The sequence below is a fragment of the Chelonia mydas genome, chromosome 9 (genome assembly GCF_015237465.2).
Source record: "Chelonia mydas isolate rCheMyd1 chromosome 9, rCheMyd1.pri.v2, whole genome shotgun sequence".
In the NCBI taxonomy this organism is placed as follows: Eukaryota; Metazoa; Chordata; order Testudines; family Cheloniidae; genus Chelonia; species Chelonia mydas.
In genome coordinates, this window is record NC_057855.1 from 89,433,868 (window position 1) to 89,453,289 (window position 19,422).

Below are 19,422 nucleotides of genomic sequence, written 5' to 3' on the forward strand. Positions count from 1 at the left end.
TTCCTCGTCATTTGAAATATAAGACAGATGAAGTAGCCGGGGTACTGTATGCAACTTGAGAGCCATGTGTTCATCAGAGCGGCTGTTTTAATACTTCAGAGTTGATTTTGCTTTGAGTGGAGCCATTTTACACTTCTCATTTCCTCAAGTTTAAGACAATTATTTTTTCTGTATTTATAGTCTGGCAAAATTTCTCTTCTGGATTAATGTCATTGGGTAACCACATGGCCACCGCGTGTCTGTTGGGAACGCTTTTTGGTGTTTTATACTAGGAGATGACCCACTTCTAGGACTTCTTGAGGGGTTTTGGCTCCAGCCTATCACTCCTCCATGTGTCTCACCCCTCCCCACCATACGGCCGGTATAGGACAATGTCACTGTTTTTGGGAAACATTCGTGCTGACAGTTAATGGAATGCTTTAATGGCAAGGCTACTGGAAAATTGTGGGAAAGGGCAGAAAAATGTCCTGTAAGTGCCAGCCATTTTTCTCTTCCATTTTTTCCATCAGCTACTAAGTGCCAGGATATTCTGCAACAAAAGGTAAACTAATTATCAGCCTTGTTTGGTTCCTTTGAGCCAATCCAGACAGACAGCTCCTCAGCATGTAGCTGTGCTGATCCAATAATGGCAAAGCGGGCCGCTAAATCCACATGCCCCTAACTTGGAACCATGCACCACCTCTTGAGGGTGCTAATACAGACAGCGGAGTCCATAAAGACGTCTGCCAATCAGAGACAGAAACATCCCAGCTGGCTAGTTATAAAGGAGCCTGGATTCTCCATTGGATCAGAGATTTCTCTTCTCAAAGAAGGATAATCTCATGGAGGATGCCACTAGATGCTACCAATGACATTATTTCTAATTCTTTGTAGTGTTGTTATTTATTTGTGTTGCGGTAGCAACCCTGAAGTCCCAGCCAGAGATCAGAACCCCATTGTGCTAGGCATTGTACAGACACAGAACAAAAGATGGCCTCTGCCCCAGAGAGTTTACAAACTAAGTATAAGACAAGAGACAACAGGTAGATACGACAGGCAAACAGGGGAGCACATGCGTACAATACTCCTCAGAATGATAGGCAGTGGTTTCTGCCCTCCAGATGCCTGTCTGTTGTCCAGTTTTCTGTAGGCAACTCTACACTCTACTGGACTAACCCCAAGATGAGGAGAAAAGAAGAGAGTTCTAATCCTGGCGTGGCCTCTGAATTGCTTTGTGGCCTTGGGCAAGTCACTTCCCCTGTCTTGGTTTAAACTTCCCCAGCAGCAGTACGAGGAGGATAATCAATGCCTTGGGGGTATCAGGAGGATGGATTAGTTGATGTATGTACTGTGCTTTAAAATGTGTAAAGCCCTATTTAAATATGAAATGTTAGTAGTAATATTTAGTAATATTCTATTATAGTAATATTTTATTTCGCTTAAATCTGGTTAATTTCTCCATGACTAAATGACTATATATTTAACCCACTGATGAGTGAGTTACAGTTCCCTATCTGTTCCCAGTCCACACAGGATATGGGTCTATTACAGCCGCAATTAGACAGGTGTGTCTGTTTAGCTCAAGCTGTAGCAGCTCTAAACAGATTTAGGTGCCAGGTTCAATCCCTGGTGTTTCAGTCTTCATTCCTCTGTTTAAGAGCTTGCTCCTGTGATTGTAGGAGGGCCTAGCCCTTGATTTCAAAGAACAGAGGGTTATGAGAGCAATACAATGATCAATACGGTATCATCTTTACTGTGTTCTGCTCTCTCTTGCCACAGAACGAGGAAGAAGAAATCAAACTGGAAATAAATATGTTAAAGAAATATTCTCATCACCGGAATATTGCGACATATTATGGAGCATTTGTAAAGCAGAGTCCTGCAGGTCAGGATGATCAGCTCTGGGTAAGTGTTGAATCCCATCTGTGTTCATCACATTTCCCTGGGAGAGCAAATCTTCATTGGGAGCTCCAGTGTGCTTAGCCCTGAACCTAACTCAATGATCCAGATTTTTGCTTTGAGGACCACTATGTAAGAGAGAGACTTTCTGCCTACCTATCTGCCCCACTTAGGATTGAGAAGTGAATTGGAGAAGGAGCACAAATGGGACTTGGTACATATTATGGTGACATGGTCCTGTAAGACTCCTAGGTAGTCAAAGCACAAAATAGTTTTGTAGATAAATCGCCTTTTTCCGAAACACAGAATTCCTTTTTTTCCCTATGAAAATGTAAATTGAAAAACCATGTTTTCAGTTTTCCTGGTTTTGATTTCATTTGCTCCTTTTAGGTTTTCCCCCCTTTGTGCCTCCTTTTCTTGTTTTTTTTTCCTCCCCCTTTTTCCAGTGGCAAAATGGAAAAAGCAAAAAGGGGAATTAAAAATGGGGAGAAGAAGGAAAAATCAATACCAAAAACGTTCAGTAAAAATATTTGTGATCGTTGTTTCAAAATCAGTTCTTTCTGAAAAATGTGAAGTGAAAACAGTTCCTGCATGTTCTCAAAATTCTCCCCTGGCCCTGCAATTTTATAGTCAGCTCTAGTAAGGAAAGACGTGCCCACAGAACTGTAATAAATGAGAGGCGTTGCTGGATTGTTTTACTCCAGCAGCAAAGTGAAATGAAAATTTACTCCACTTGCAATCCTTGGAGGTTACGTACAGCACCGCACATTTACAGTCAAGCCCAACTGTGTCAGGCCAGAACTTGCACAGTGTGTTTCAATGGGGGCTGTGTTAAGGAGGTATACTGTGTTTGCCTCTCTGCAGTTGGTGATGGAATATTGTGGAGCTGGCTCTGTAACAGATTTGGTAAAGAAGACAAAAGGTAACTGTTTCAAGGAGGACTGGATTGCGTATATCTGCAGAGAGGTTCTCAGGGTGAGTCTTGCTAACAGAGTTTGCTCGTTGCCACTTGACAATGTGAAGAGTTTCCTGTAATAACTATAAGATGTGGCACCAGGGCTGCTTTAGTGTCAATAAAAGAGGATGTCCCAAGTTACTTCCTGGGCCCAATCTTCATTCTTTGCTACTTATTTCTCCTGGATAGTACAGAAACCAAACCAATTTCTAATTGTTTTTCGTGAAAGCAATACACATAGAAGCCTGGTAGCAAGGGTTACATAGCAAGCATAACAAAGATCCAAGCCCATTAGCGAGATATTGATCTATCATCATCACCGTGGAGTTTTACCCATTTTTAAATAACAGTAAGATAAACGGCCATTCAAATGACATATGTTAAAATAGTGCATTAAGGCTTCAAAGGTCTAAAGTCTTTTATTTGTGTAGGGACAGAGATGGGTGGTCTGTTCGACAGAACATCGAATAGCCCACTTGGATTTGGGACTGGACTGCAGATTTGAATAGATATCAAATCCATGAGTCACTGGGGGCATCTGTTCTCTTGTTGGGAATTACTTGAATGGGGTAGCTCCCCTGATCACTTGGAAATTTTGTTGTCAGGCACCTCAGCTTGCTGTCATTACCATGGTCCACCATGGTCTGCATTCTGCCTCCATGTGGGACATGAAAGGCCACATTTTCCACGGAGGCGTAAAAACCTCCCATCTGTCCATGGCAAATGGGTAACTGATGGTGAGACGGGCACGTATGCAATTTCTCACTGTTCAAGTGCAAAGGCAGGTTAATTTTTGTGGACACGTATGCCATTTTACTTGCACAGCCATTGCATCCCCTTTAGAAAATTTGGCTTTACAAGCCCCCTTTTAATTTAAGTACTGCAACTTAAGATAATAAATCGACATTAGTGTAGGACAAAAGGGAATGGCTACACCCATTTCCCTATGAAAATAGATGAACAGCATGTGTGGAGAGTGACCTGTCGGTATGTGGGGCGAGGAAATTGTGGTGGAACTTTGGATTTTGTCAGACGCTGTTTGTGTTTCTAGTCACTCATATTAAAGAGGGCAAACATTTTTGGTGGTCTTTTTACTTCTCGTCTGCATCAGTTCAATATATTCCATTATGTCTAGCCTATTTTAACGAATGTTTTGAAACTAAAATAGTCTTGAATGGAGATGTGATCACCAGTCACTGAAGTCTGCGGGAATCTGGTTCAATACAGGATTTAATCCATTGCGACCAGTCTTTTGTTCTCTGTATACTCCATACACAGCACTCTGCGTGCTGTGCAAACACTTTGCTGTTCACACCCCAGTTTCCTCTTTCGTGTGCCTTTAACACATACTGTAAATGGGCATCCCTCTGATTCTGAAATTGCAGTATGCAATTTTGGGGCCTCTTTCTCCTCTTACTTGTCATCAGAGATGGTCTCCTGCTGTCAGACTTGTGGGAGTGAGAAGAAAATCAAACCCATTGTTGCTTTCTTCTCTTACCGCTAAAATGGTGTCAATGAATGTGTTGCTGCCAATCACAGCTAAAGAATTTTAGATTGGTAAATTTTAGTCCCTTTTCTCCATTAATATAGCCAGAACAAAGCAAAAGAACTTCATGGGACAAAAATTCCAAAGTGATGAAACTGATAGAAAAAAGCTAGAACCATGTGGTTGTCTTGCAGGGTTTGGCACATCTTCATATTAATCACGTTATCCACCGAGATATTAAAGGACAGAACGTTCTCTTAACAGAAAATGCAGAAGTAAAACTAGGTAAGTTTCTCTCAATTTTTTCTAGAAACCTGTGAGTTAAAGATATGCTGAGGTTTCCATGTTAACCTGAAAAGGATATCTAATAACTCAAGAGTGAAAAATATATTAAATATAGTTGTAAAGACTTACATTTATATGGTGCCTTTCATACAGAAGGATCCCAAAGGTCTTTATAGGCTCTGTGCATGGGAATTGCTCTCCTCATATGAAATACAACCATCCCAATAGAGTCACACTTAGAACCTGTTTAATAGCCCACAGCAACACTACATTACGCATAAGTACTAAATTCAGAATGTAGAAAAGTGTCCTTGTCCTGTCCTTTCTGCCTATCTGCCACTGGACCATCTTCTGTTGGTGAGACAGACAAGCTTTTGAGCTTACACAGAGCTCTTCTTTGGCCAAAACAGTTTAGAAAAATCAGTTTTGAGCAATAAATTCCACTGATCCGTTTTTCTACTCGAAGTGGGTTAGGAGATTTTAATGAAACTCATAGTCAGTGCTGAGGCTGTGACATACACTTCGCCCTGTCTAAAGGGCACCATGAAAAGGTAGTTATGTACCAAGAGTTTCCACCCAAGAGTATTTGAGAGCCCTCTCATTTCCTCTTCCAAGTGGTACGTCGCGGTGTGCGGACTATTGACAATTTTTAGCTCTGTGAAAGCCAACAATGTCAATAGCTCAAAAGCAATTGTGGACAGTTAGGAGTTTGGTTTTTTGAAAGGACATCACAGGGAATATCCGGCAATTTTTAAAGAGAGCGTATCAAGAATAGTGCTTTTCTCATGTAGGATTTTTCTTTTGTTTTCTCTGTTTCATTGTTTCAGGAGTTCAAAAATAAAATAAAGATTATTCTGTGTAGATACTGGGTGAGATCCTCAGTAAATGTAAATCAGCATAGCTCTGACGCCTGGTGGAGATCTGATCTATGTGGTGAAATTCTAGCTCCACTGAAGTCAGTGGGAGTTTTGCCACTGACTTCAGTGGAGGCAGGATTTCACCCAGAGTCTTTTTTTTCCATTTCGCAAATGCTCCTGCTGTACTTCTTGAAATTAGCAGGGCCTTTTTTTGTTTTGTTTTTGTTTTGTTTACTGCCTTGTTTTGCTGCTGACAGCATAAGGGATGTCTTTCGCCTATTAAAAAAATAAAGCGAGTATTCCGTATTTTATATGAGCAGACAATAATGAAACATTTCTATAAAGTACCAAAGTAAAACTAAAATATTTCCAGAGAAATTTAGCTCAGCCACGTCTAAAAGCCAAGAAGCTGGAAAACTCAGACTTCAGCGATCCAATGTCATTCAACCTTGTTAATGGGCTTTGTATAAAAGACTAACATTTCACATCCAAAATACAGAACGCTTCGATGAATAGACACCCGCCCATTATTAGATAAGCTTACACAATTTAGTGCTACAATAATTTCCTGTTGCCGTATGGGTCTATGAGGTCTGTTTATCAATAGATATACCAGAAGTTGCATGCAAATAATTTGCCTCGTTGGAGTCAAGCATGAAAATCTGCTCCTTGGTGCCATGGGTAATAATAGGGTTGTACCCTGCCTAATCTCTTTTTCCTCTGCTGCTTACACTAATTGGATACTACTTTGGCTACTCTTTGAGTAACACTCAACTTTATTTATATCCTCTTCCCAGTTGATCAGATATTGTGCAGAGGTGTTTTTTTCAGTGAGTACATAGTTACTGAATGTGGGTCCTATTTATCATCTGAGCAATGATGTTTGACAATACAACTAAAAATTCAGGTTGTGATGCCACTGCCCATTTGCACAGCACAACTTATTCCTCTTAATGCACGTCACAGGTGGATAAAACAGTGCACTCCTCCAACATATTCTGAGACAGGAGTGCAGCAAAAAAAAGGTTTGTGAAACCATTCAGAACAAAGCAATCCATTTCCTCGCTAATGTGCTGACCCTATCCAACGTTAACCACCAGCCGTAATACTAGAAATCTCCCAGTCACACCCGAACGCTTATGTATAGGTTTTCGTTTTAGATTAAAATACCATTTGAAAATCTTCATCCACACCCCAAAGTAGTGCTTAATCCAAGTATATATTATATATTCCATAGTATCCTATTATAAAGCACTTTGAGACCAACGAAAAGCACTTTGTAAGTTAGGTATTTTTATTTATCATAGGAGTACATCCCTGCAGTAGCCATTCTGCCAAACTTAGCATGGATCGTGTTAATTTTAAATTTTCCTTTTGGACTGTCTGGTATAAATAGCTAGGCTCCATTGGAAACCCTATATTATAAGAACTCAAATCTGCTATGCATTGCAACTCTAGAGTCTGCTTTCCAAGCAGAGACAATAACATATCAGACTTTTGTCCTATGAATTCAGCACTTGGCTCATTACTTTACGCTTGCTTAACTCTGCAGTGGATTTTGGGGTAAGCGCTCAACTGGATAGGACGATTGGGAGAAGAAATACATTCATCGGAACTCCCTATTGGATGGCGCCCGAGGTCATAGCTTGCGAGGAGAACCAAGACTCAACATATGATTACAGAGTGAGTGTTGTTAGGAACTTAGAATCAATAGTAAAGTAAACAAGTTTTTGCTATTGACATCCTTTTGAAGTAGTTAACCGAAAGAATTGAAAAAAGGCGTCACCCTCCCTTAAAACCACAGTCATGTAAAGAGCTGTTTTTTTAATATGCGGTTTGTGACCAAAAAAAAAAAAAAGAGTTTCAATATGAATTTATTTTCTTTGTGAACCGTTAACGTACAAAATGAAATACCAATATGTTTAGAATGAAACGTATGAAAGTATCGCTTATTCTCTGAAAACAAGACACAGTATCTGGAGATGGCTAGGGTGAAAAGGCCTAAAAAGGGTGGTTAAGAAGCAGTGTAACACAGCTTCTTTCCTCTGTGATAGCAAATTATTTTCCCTTATGCTATTGCACAGTCCCCGGGGTAATTTTACAATAATATCACACGTATAATTATTAGCTTAGAACAACAAAAGACTCCTTGCTCCAGAAAAGATCACTAACCATTCACCACAGTCATGCTCTCGGGAGGAAAAAGTCTGAATGACTGTATGTGTCTTGTCCTTATGACTATATCCGGGCTGTTTTCTTTGTGAGACACTCTCTCAACCCATTCATGGCACTGTACAACCATGAACGAAATATCCTCCTCACTGACACCAAAGAGATAGAGTATGTGTTATTCTTCCGAGGCCATCTGGGCACACTGCAATTTGGATATCATATAATGGTTATCAAAAAATTCTCTGGCTGTCCCCCTTACTATTATAATATGCTGATTTGGCTCTAAAGAGGCACATGATACTGTTTGTCAGCCTCTGGTTGAATTGCTTGCACCACTGTCATCATTTACATATCTGCACATACCACATAGGACAATTTCCAAAGAATGCTTTCTGAATGACTGCTCTCGCCAAGTCCTTGTGTTGGGTCGGTTGCCTTCTTTTGTGTATCTTGTCCTTATGACAAGTTTGTAACACAAGGATCATCAAAATTACATCTGTTATTCCAGCTGTGGCATATTCAGAGCTCATATTATTCTGTTTTCTACTGAGTCAAAGGGCATGATTCTGATTTATACTGCTTTGCCACTGTTGAAAAATGGCCTTTCACCCATTTAAAGGCATCTTAACATAAGAGAAAATCAGGTCCAAAGACTATTCTTTGCCTTTTGTTCATACTATATAAACCTTATGCCAAAGACTCAAGAAGTTTATCCGTTAGCTCCCATCTGTACCCCCAGTTCTATTCCTATTTAGCGCATTTTCTAGTGATAACTGAAGGGTATCCCCAGTTTGTGTGGTTTCCCTGTGTTGAATAACTTTTGCCCACATTGCCCTAGCTCCAGTCCGATTCCACAGACCGTAGTCCAAAGCTGATCAGCCGGGGGTTTCCAAAGTGCTGATTCAGACACAGTGTTGTGATTCAGAAGCCTGGACTAGGGCAAGTATTTATAAACATTGCTGATATGCTGAGTGAAAAGCAGGAAGCTGTTCTGCTGTGCCCATGACTTCTCACGGGTCCTGCTTTTAAAAAATAAAAAAAACATCCCACCAAAAAATGCAGTTCTTCTTATCTCACTAGCCTCGTTTCTCCGTACACCCCTAAGCGTCAGCCCAAGGTTATCTGAAGCTTGCGTGCATGTCCCATCATCACCAGAGTCTAACTGTAGTACAGTGCGTGGCCGTTTGTTTCGCACTTTTTCTGAAAGACCTCCCTTTTCTTGCTTTCAGTCATTAGTTAAATGACACAACCTGATTGTGAACCCTCTCCAGCTCCCACTGAAATCCAGGGTCCTCAAGATCAGGCCCACAGTCTGCAATGCAAGCTGTTTCCAGCCTTGTAAAGCGCTGTGGGTTGGCTTGGCACTGTACACATTGTGAAGGTTTCAGAGTAGCAGCTGTGTTAGTCTGTATTCACAAAAAGAAAAGGAGGACTTGTGGCACCTTAGAGACTAACCAATTTATTTGAGCATAAGCTTTCGTGAGCTACAGCTCACTGCATCCGATGAAGTGAGCTGTAGCTCACGAAAGCTTATGCTCAGATAAATTGGTTAGTCTCTAAGGTGCCAAGAGTACTCCTTTTCTTATTGTGAAGGTGTCGTCTTAGGGCCAGGTCGGACACGAGCAGCTGTTCATTAAGGACTTTTGCGCCAAGTCTCCAAGGATTTGCCATCTGCCAGTATTTTGTCTGATTTTCTGAGTAACAAAGTGCTATGAGACTTCAGGGTACCCTTTTCTTTTACATAATAATCATAGAGATCTCCCTTAAGTTTATTTGGATAAATGTATCTGCCTAGGTGCATATGTCCACAAAAAAAGAGAAGTGTTCCACTAAGCAAGTGGAAGCCTGGTTACATTCTTAAAGTCAATAGCATTACTCCTGATTTACACCTTTGTGATCAGAATCTGGCCATTTGGGTTTCTGATGCCATATAATATTTATAGAGGAGACTCCAGTCTGACCTAACTGAACTAAGTTAATATATCTATATAAATCTGAATACATAGTTCTACTTTTTTTCCCACTGGCTTGTAACTTGTCCATGGATTGAAATACCTTCCGTGGGCCGGACTGCCATCTCCCTTCAAGCAGTGTAGGAAAGCAGTGGGGTCTCACCTGTGCACCTCCTCTGTAACAGAGGAGAGAATCTGGGCCATGGCTTCAAATGGGCCCTTCTATATTCTGGAACTTTTGTTTTAAAGATGAAAGGTCTGTTTCGGGGCTGGCTATTTCAATGATGAATCAGCTGTTCCAAGTTGCGTGGGAAATGGAAAGCTGGCCATTAGCACATTTCCGACAGGCTCAGCTGAGAACGGGTGGGAGCAGAATGGATGTCACTCACAAGAAAAGACCCTTCCATGGAACTCTAGGCAAGCGTTATGGTTTTTTTAACCCTACATACTACAAGTTACATCATTCACGGTTTCTTTTCCTACAGAGTGACTTGTGGTCTCTGGGAATCACAGCTATAGAAATGGCAGAAGGAGCTCCTCGTAAGTGATTGGGTATAGTTCTTTGTTAAATAGTTAGCCTAAATTCCATGGACACGTTCTGTCCTGCTAGGTTAGCTTATCTCATGCTTGTCTAGGGCGTGTTCAGCTCTGACTGCCTCTTTTCAAATAATTCGTTGTTTGACTCTTTTCCTATCTGTGCTCCTTTGCTCACCCTTTTTTCTTTTGATTCTCTCCTTCTGTTTCTTCACTCCTTGCCTGCCTTTGGGAAGATAGGGAAGCCAAGTGTTGTCTTCTAGAGCTGAGGTTAGTAGTGTCACTTCATTGATCGTTACATGTGGATATAGATGAGCAAGAGCGATTAAAGCTTCAGCGTAAATGTGGGACAGTTTCAGTACTGGGGCTTCTCCTGAGAAAAGCATCCCTTGAAAATGGTCCCCCATCCTGTTGTGGCACGAATCTTCACCCTGTAATTCCAGATGGAGGATTCTTCCAGGAGGTTGGAATAGGGGCCAGTGTCAAGAAAGAGCTATTCACCTTCACGGTACGTCAGTGGGCTAATCCACCTCTTTGGCCTTCCCATCAAGGGAACCAGTTCTCCATTGCGCTGCACCCCATGCAGTCATGCAGAGTGAAAATGCTACTGAGGCAAAACGCGATCAAATCTGAATGGGAGCGTTTCACTCCCGCTTTGCACTGGTGTAAGTGGCTGTACGAGGTGCAGCGTAATGGAGAATGGGGCCCCCTAGAGAAAGAAAATTAGTCTGGGGTTAGTGCCTTGCTCGCTCCTGAGTTTCACAATGGTTACATCAATTCCCCCCTCAAAGCAATTTTGGAGATCTGTGGAGTGAGACCCCTCCCCTCCACAGAACAGCAAAAATACTTCAGCCACACTTCAGTCACAGTTCTGATTTGCTTCCGTCATCTCCCCTCTCCTGCAATTTTCTTGCTCCTCCAGACACTCTCCTACAGCCACATGGCACCACAATTCTGTCAACATGCTTCTGGCCTTAAATTTTCTTTCAGTATTATCTACCAAAGTCAGATACTCCTGATATAAGATACAAGTGCAGAATGTAATTTAGATGCAGGGTCCTGGTTATCTAGCCTTGCGGCAGACTATTACCCTTGTGCAATAGGGTGGGTTTGTGCCTAGGACAAGGCATGTGGGATGTTCTGCAGCATAATGGTGTGAAGACATAATAGGGGTGTTTGGTAATTGCTGAACCTGCTGGAGGGGATCCTATTTATAGCCTAGAACCTGGCCTATGCTAGAGGGCACCTGGGATGTGTTTATCAACCAGTCAAGATACAAGTCAGGCCAAACTGAGTTCTAAAGCATTTTCACAAATCATGCTCCAGGCTAGCTAGAGCTTAGTTTTGAGGCACAAGTCTTAGAGGATATTTTTTATGTAACAAACATTCTTGCTTCACACCATATTTCAGTTGTATTTATTTATTGTATTTTCACACTGGCTAATGCTAGTAGGCAAATTTTAGGGAGGGTGCGATAGTGTATTTATTATTTCTATTGAGGTAGCACCTAGGAGCCCCAGGCGAAGACCAGACTCCGTTGTGTTAGGCGCTGTACAAACACACAACAGTCCCTGCCCCAGAGATCTTCCGATCCAAGTATGAGACAAGAGACAATAGGTGAATACAGACAGACAGATGTCAGAACACCAGGAAACAATGAGACAATGGAGCCTGATTCTTCTCGCACACCTGTTCCACACTAGTGTGGTTGCATTGCCTTTAGCAGGCTACATCTACATTACGAGCTAGGGTTGTCATTCCCGCACTCATGTACGCGTACGTGCACTAGCTCTCATCAAGCTAGCGGGAGCGTCAATAGCCGTGCAGCTGCAGTAGCCCGGTTAGCGGCAGCTGAGGTATGGCTGAGCCATGCCAGCTGCGTACCCGCCCGCTACAGGCTGGTTTGTACTGGGCACGGCTAAGCCAGGCTTCTGCTGCCGCTGCTGCCCATCCCCTGCTATTTATGTTCTCCCCGGCTCTGCAAGAGCTAGCGTGAGTAAGTGTCCACGAGCAGGGGAATCGCACCTCCAACTTGTAGTGCAGATGTGGCCGTAGAGTTACTTCTGGTTTACACCAAGATTGTCAGGCCTGATAGTCCCCATCCATATCATTCAGCCTGCAGTAGCATTTTGGAGGGGCAACCATCCGCCAACATTTCTACTCCACACCCAGCAAACGTGACACATTGGGAATGGTCAGTGAAATGTAGGGGGTGGACTTTCTGGGTCAGGACAGTATTTACTTTTTAGTGTTGTTTTCAGCGTTGACTTTCTACAACAAAACCAGGAGTGGGTGTAGGTAGAAAAAAAACAGTGTACCAAACGCAGTGATGGAGTCTGTTTAGAAAGCACCAATTGGTCTAAGTGGGCACAGAGTCCTTAAATACAGTGTAGCCAAAACATGTTCTTAGCCATATGTCCAGCTCCAATGGAGCGACGTACCAGTTCCCATGCCAGGTTTTTCTCTTCCTTCTTTTTTCCTTATGCCACGTGCTTTAGAGTGAGGAGGTTTGTTAACATCGAGCTTATTGTTTATCTCAGCTGTAAACCAGGCATATTAAAATAGATCAGCATTTTGATCCAGAGTTTGACTTTCACATGTAGGTGTAAATGTCCTTCATCGCTATGAAAATGTGCTTGTTTTATAATCCAGTCAAGCATTCTTTGGCCTTTGTTTTGAACAGAGATATAGAGCCTTAAAAGTCTGAAGGGCTGCACTGATCATTTCAATGGAGTCCTTCCTTTTACTGAATCCTTGCATCTCAGCTATAGCAATGTACAGTCCGGCCCACTCAGAGCCCTTCTGTGCTGCAAAGCTTTTCCTTCTCGGGGCAGTGAATTCCACTGAATAGCATTGAACTCCTGTGAAGGACCCTTCCATTCTTTAGAACAGGAGGAATTTTAAAGGGCTGCTACTTCTCATATCAGAAAGAGCTATTCCATGCCCCCACATCACCCTAGGTATGTCAAAGGGATCAAAGGACAGGGGAAACCTGGCACTGCTTTAGTGTACTTTTTAATAGCTTGTGTTTTCCTTTGCAGCCCTGTGTGATATGCATCCCATGAGAGCTCTCTTTCTCATTCCACGAAACCCTCCCCCAAAACTGAAATCCAGAAAATGGTAAAGATATTTTTAAAATATATTTTAGCAGCCTCAGGCTTCTGTGGGTTTTTGATGCCTGAAGCTCAAAGACTGTGATCTTATCAAATCTTACAAATGAGATCTTGTCTATGCTGGTATTTCTGCTACTGATATAATCCCTTCTGCTACTGATAGGTTTCAGAGTAGCAGCCGTGTTAGTCTGTATCTGCAAAAAGAAAAGGAGGACTTGTGGCACCTTAGAGACTAACAAATTTATTTAAGCATAAGCTTTCGTGAGCTACAGCCCACTTCATTGGATACTGAAAGCATCCGATGAAGTGAGCTGTAGCTCACGCAAGCTTATGCTCATATAAATGTGTTAGTCTCTAAGGTGCCACAAGTCCTCCTTTTCTTTCAGCTACTGATGTGAGTGCCAAGTATAAACACAATTCCTGTTTGTGAAGCATGATCTGCACTGGGGCAGATTACCCCAATTTGAAACCCAGCTAAGCTGCCCCGGTACAAATTGCACTGCGTTGGTGTAAACTGTGCCTACACTAGGGACTTGCACTGGTGGCTGAAATTCCAATGTAGACATGGCTTACGTGGGGTTGCTTTGTTCAGTGTTTATCAGGAGACCTCCAAGGAAAACCCAAGGTGCTGCAGGCAGTAGTGTTGGTAGGCCAGAAGGTGGCACTGTATCCAGATACATCAGGAATGAACACGTTCCCTAGCATGAATTTAGGGAGAATTGTGTTTGTCTTTCAGATGAGACATAAAATTGTGGTCTTTGCCATGTATGGTCATTATGGACTTTTTGTAAGTGTAGTGGTGATAGTCTTATTATTATAGTCAAAATCCAATTTTGGTAGTTACTGCCTCCTTAAATTTCCCCTACTATTTCAACTGGATACAGGAGGTGAAATTCTGCCCTCGGTTACACTGGTGTAAATTCACCGTAATGTCACAGTGAGCAGAATTTGTCCTAGAATTCTTCCTTGCTCTGTGTCCTAAACTTTCATGTAGTGATGTGGTATACTGATAAAACTCCTGCTGTATTCCACCCCAGAGGAGGCTGTGCTTTAGTGCTGGCCAAAGCAAACTTTGCAAATACAGTGACTTGGGATCCTGCAGGGTAAAAGGTGCTATGTAAATTTAAGCAGAATTTTATTTTCATCTGATTTTGTTTGTTTGTTGTTGGTTTTTTCCCCCCCAGGTCCAAGAAATTTCTTAATTTTGTTGAAAGTTGCCTAGTTAAAAATTACTTGCATCGTCCATCCACTGAAACTTTGCTTAAGCATTCCTTTATCCGAGACATGCAGAATGAACGGCAAGTTCGCATCATGCTGAAAGACCACCTGGACAGGACCAGGAAGAAAAAGGGAGAGAAAGGTAAGGTTAAAAATAATGCAAACATAGGCCCTCATCCTGCACAGAGGCTTACAAAAGGCAGTGGAGCTCTGTGCAGACACAGTGAAATTCTGGCCCCACTGAAGACAATGAGAGTCTTGCAAGTTGCAAGTGACTTCAGTGGTGGCAGGATTTCACCCACAGTGTGTGTCTGCATGGAGCTGATTGCAGGGGACCCGAGGATGGAATTTTAAGAAGGGTTCAGCACTTGTAGCTGGGCCCAGATTTTCAAGAGAAATCAGCTCCCATGAAATCACCTAGATAAATGTCTGGATTTTCAAAGGAGTTCAATGCATTAAGCACTGAGCTCTTTTGAAAATTGGGATATAAATGTCTCTATGAGAGCTGCCAGGAGCTGAGCTCTTTTGAAAATCTGGGCCCCAAGTGACTAAATCAGACAGAAGAGATCAAGAAATCCATTTCCTTGTTTTACTCCTACCTGGGCTTTCAACCTACTGATTTATTCAAAAACAAGAATCTGAGTTTGTAACAACTAAAACAAACTCTAACTTTGTTCTCCAAAGCAAAATTTAGAAAAGAATCTGTTTTAGACTAAATGATTGATTTTTGAATAAATGACGATATATTGCATATCAGCCATGCAGCATAGAAAGAGAGAGCCACGGAGCCACTTAACATCTCCACCTCTCTTTCTCCATCTGTATATTTTATACCTCACAAGGGCATTGTGAAGATTAGTTGAATATTAGAGCCTGGTTGTAAAGTGTAATGAAGATTTAAAGTGCTGTATGTATAAAGTCTAAGTATTGGTTTGACACAATGAGATTTTTGTATCTGAAATGAAACTACTGCCGCAAGGTGTAATTTACTTACTGAAATAATAATAATGGTACATTCTATAGCACCTGTCATCTGCGGGTCTCGAAGCGTTTGGAACAGTAGCAAACATGAGTAGGAAAACAACTTATTAAAAGGTTACACATTTGCCACTTGTGCAAAAGCTCATGGTAATAATTACATAAATGCTAGAAAATTACATGGGGGGCAGAATTCCTACTGATAGTCAAAGCTCACCTGAAGGGGAGCAATGTTGTGGAATTACTATTCATGATACACTTCAGTGACTTGAAAAAAAAAGTTGCAGACACCCACTGTCACACTGTGCCCAGCTGGAAATAAAGATGCTGACCCTGTTTGGATGAAATTAAAACTTCAAAGATCTGCCTTCGTGATAAAAGTTGGAAAGAACATCAGAGTTGCAACTTTGCTTCTTTATGAGCTGTTTATACTAACACTCAAATTAACCAGTTAACAAGGTGTTTCTCTTTTGTACTTAATTAGTTTTATTAATTTTCATATGAATTTAGGTCTGGATTGACTGAAGGCCTCGGCTCATCCACAAAACAGGCATAGCATGGCAGGCAATGGCAATGCAAGCTCCCTGACACCCTCCCACCAATGTGCCTCAAATCCTGTTCTGAGGCACCCTTCTGCAGATATTGCCACCGTTTTTTGGCTTCTTCTGATTGGTTCCAATGTGGACGCCTGCTTACTGAAAAGTAGACTAGATCCATGAAACCCATTTCATGTAGACCACTCAATGGGAACAACCTTTTAGACTGCCATTTTCAAAGGGCTCTAAAGGAGTTAGTTTCCCAACTCCCGTTGACTTTCCCAGATCACCTGAGCTGGGTTTGAATGGGTGACCTAATGTTGAAAAACTTGGTAACCCATCCGTAATCCCCTGAACCATCTACTCCTTCCATAAGGGGTTCCATTAATGACTAGCTGATGATGTCTCTTTCTTTTCCTTCTTCCATTAACACTTTTAAGACTCTTCAAATCTGATACATAAAGGGCCCTGATCCAAAGTCCATTGAAGTCAAAACAAGCCTCTCATTGGCTTCAGTGGGTTCTGAATCGGACCCTAAAGTCATTTGCTGTGATTTTGTAGAACCATTACTTAGGTTAGTATTGGGAGGTAACGTACTCCGTATCTGGGTTTGTATTGTTTTCTTTTTTTAGACGAAACAGAGTATGAGTATACTGGAAGTGAGGAAGAAGATGATGAACTGGATGAAGATGAAGGAGAACCAAGGTTAATTTTATTAGCTCTGTGTAATATTGGACTAACCAAAGCATTTTCATCAAAGGCACCTCTCCTCAGTCAGATGGGTTTTCTTACCATATTCTAACCCCCTAATGCTCTGTGGTACCCAGTTAGCCATAACTGGTTTGTAGCTGTTGCATCTAAATGTTGAGTGTAAGGTATCTGCAATATGTTGTTTTCATAATTCCCCAGCAATGGGGAGGGAACGTCACAAACAAAGAAGCAGATAATCAGCTTCAGCCTGGATTTTGTAGTGTAGTAAATACCGAAGCATGGCCAGCCTACAGAGAATGATTCTGTGGAGATTTATTTGAACATTTACATTTGTTAGCACGGGCAGCATGCCATTTCCCAGCGACGTTTTGTACTTGCTCTGCGGCTTTAACGTTATGGTGAGTCTTATAGAAACTTCTCTTCTGTTTCAGTTCCATAGTTAATATCCCTGGTGAATCAACGCTCCGTCGTGAATTTCTGAGGCTGCAGCAGGAGAACAAAAATCGGTCTGACCCTCATCGACAGCAGCAGTTCCAGCAGCAGCAGCTAAAGGACCAGGAGAAATACAAAAAGCAGCTGCAGGCAGAGCGGCAGAAACGAATCGAGCAAGAAAAAGAGCGGAGGAAGAGGCTGGAGGATGTAGGAAATGGCTTGTATTTGTAATCCACGTATATCAATCAGTGACCAACGAAACTATGCCAATTTCAAGAATAGGTTTTAAAAGAAAAAGAGGCCTTGTTAAATTCCCGTCACCAGCTGGTTTGGAATCTTTAACCCTGGTAGAAATTTGTGGCTTCTGACCACTGAGATTAATCAATTTTTTGAAAAGGTTCTACCCACTTCCTGCTAACTCCCTGCCCAGGTGCTCTGGGAAGTCGATGTGTAACCACACTTACCTCAGTGTGGTTGGACCCCAGGAATGGGTAGGCAAAACAGAGGTGGAATTCTTATTCCCTTGCCCTTGTGCATAGTCCAAGTTCAAGTCTATACTTGTGAGTCCAAACTACACTGGTACCTGTAATAAGATTGCACTCTGCTTTTGTGGTGCTACATTGCAGTTGCTAAATCAGAGTCATGTCTTTTCATGGCCTCTGAAGCCATTATAGGACAGTTAAGATGACGCTTTTGAAATACCAATCTGCTCCAACAAAATCTAGGCACTCCAGATAACTCTTCCCTATCAAAATGCCATGTGCTGAAATAAGGAATTCTACGATTGAGGCTTGTTTGACCCAACAGCAATGGTTAAATCCTGGTCCCATTACTATCAATGGCAAAACTGCCATTGACTTCAGTGTGGCCAGGATATAATCCCAGAAGCTTATCGTTATTTTAATACCAAACACAACCATCAACTTCTGTTGGGTCATACTAGAATACATAACACCACCACTGATTATCCTCCAGGAATAGGGTTTTTTGACCTTCTCTGTTGGGAATGTCTCATAATTATGAATAAAAAGTGTATAGCTAATTGCATATTTTACTAATAATCTTTAAGCAAAGAAGTAAAATTTAAAATGAACAATGCTGTTCCCTGGCACTTATTCAGCATCAGAAGAGAGAAGAAGAGCTCCGGAAGCAGCAAGAATGTGAGCAGAGATGGCCAGAAATTAAGGCAGTTCAGCGCAGAGATGAAAAGTGTGAAGATGACAAGAGATTTGTTGATGAGGAAATGTGCAAAGTGGACGGACAGAGGAAATCAGAAAGGAAGCAGGTATAACTCCAGGACTTACTGATGCAATTCACAGCTCCTTGTTTCTGTGGCTGAAGTCTAAGTTAATTAATGGAGTCTCTTGTTCCTATAGGTCAAGGACCATATAGAGGGGCTTTTTTCATTTATTTACTGGTTCTTTCCTCACCTTAACAGCCCCTGGCAACTCTGCCCCTCTCTGCTTGTGTTGCATTGAGTCATCTCCATTCCTCCAGCAATGCCAGATTTCTTCTCCCTTAAGTTTTGCACTTATTTCCATGCTGCTCCTTAACATGTAGAACTTCCTTACAGAACTGGTCTGTAAAACCACTACCCTCTTCTCCTTCAGCTCATGCCTTAAGGCCTACTTTGCCACGGTGCATGTCGAAAATTACTAAGAATGGCCCCATAGAGGCTGTGCCCTGGCCTGGGATGACTGGAGCACAGCACCCTCCTGCCCCCAGCTCCCACGTACATTTCATGCTGGGGAAGGCCAAGAGAGGGTGGTGTATGCCAAATCTGGCATACATTTGGGGACCTGTCTACATAAAAGGATGTACCTGCCCCATTGTGGCAGCTTTCCAGTTTCTGTGTGAGCAGTGCAAATCTGGCCATTTCTTTATCTGCCTTTCCTGTTGATTTAGACTGGATTATATTTCCCAGTAAAGTCAGAAAATTTGAAAGTCTTAACACGTACAGTAGGGTACTGTCAGAAAACATCAGAACTGGGATATTTCTTCTGTTCCTTGAAAGTAAAGTAGAAAGTGATGATTATGTAAAGCAGTCAGAGGATGGAAATGGAATACAATGCAGATCCATCTGATCCCTCTGAGCACAATGTACATGAGATGGGCTTGGGGCATCTGTCTTCTGTCTCCTATTTCATCTTGTCTTCCTGGAAAAGAAGGTCCAGGAAACACCTCCCCATACACTTTCTGAATAAGTTACTGAACTTGTATACCCAAGAAACCATATGATGTATGGTACACAATTAAAATTAAAATAATCCCAGTCAATTACTTTTGACTTGATTGAAAAATATAGTAATCCTGTA

The 19,422-nt window shown here is 41.9% G+C and overlaps 1 protein-coding gene across 2 annotated transcripts in view; it reads left to right on the forward strand.

Moving 5' to 3' along the window:
• NRK (Nik related kinase) overlaps nt 1-19,422 on the forward strand; it is a 122,965-nt gene that overhangs the window by 48,886 nt on the left and 54,657 nt on the right. For both annotated transcript variants that reach the window (XM_037908382.2, XM_037908383.2), the window contains 10 exons: nt 1,759-1,884; nt 2,743-2,853; nt 4,514-4,604; nt 7,014-7,144; nt 10,071-10,125; nt 13,161-13,239; nt 14,417-14,592; nt 16,597-16,669; nt 17,107-17,314; nt 18,228-18,392. In XM_037908382.2, the coding sequence (XP_037764310.1) occupies nt 1,759-1,884; nt 2,743-2,853; nt 4,514-4,604; nt 7,014-7,144; nt 10,071-10,125; nt 13,161-13,239; nt 14,417-14,592; nt 16,597-16,669; nt 17,107-17,314; nt 18,228-18,392 (1,215 nt within the window). The remainder of the gene's footprint in view (nt 1-1,758; nt 1,885-2,742; nt 2,854-4,513; nt 4,605-7,013; nt 7,145-10,070; nt 10,126-13,160; nt 13,240-14,416; nt 14,593-16,596; nt 16,670-17,106; nt 17,315-18,227; nt 18,393-19,422) is intronic.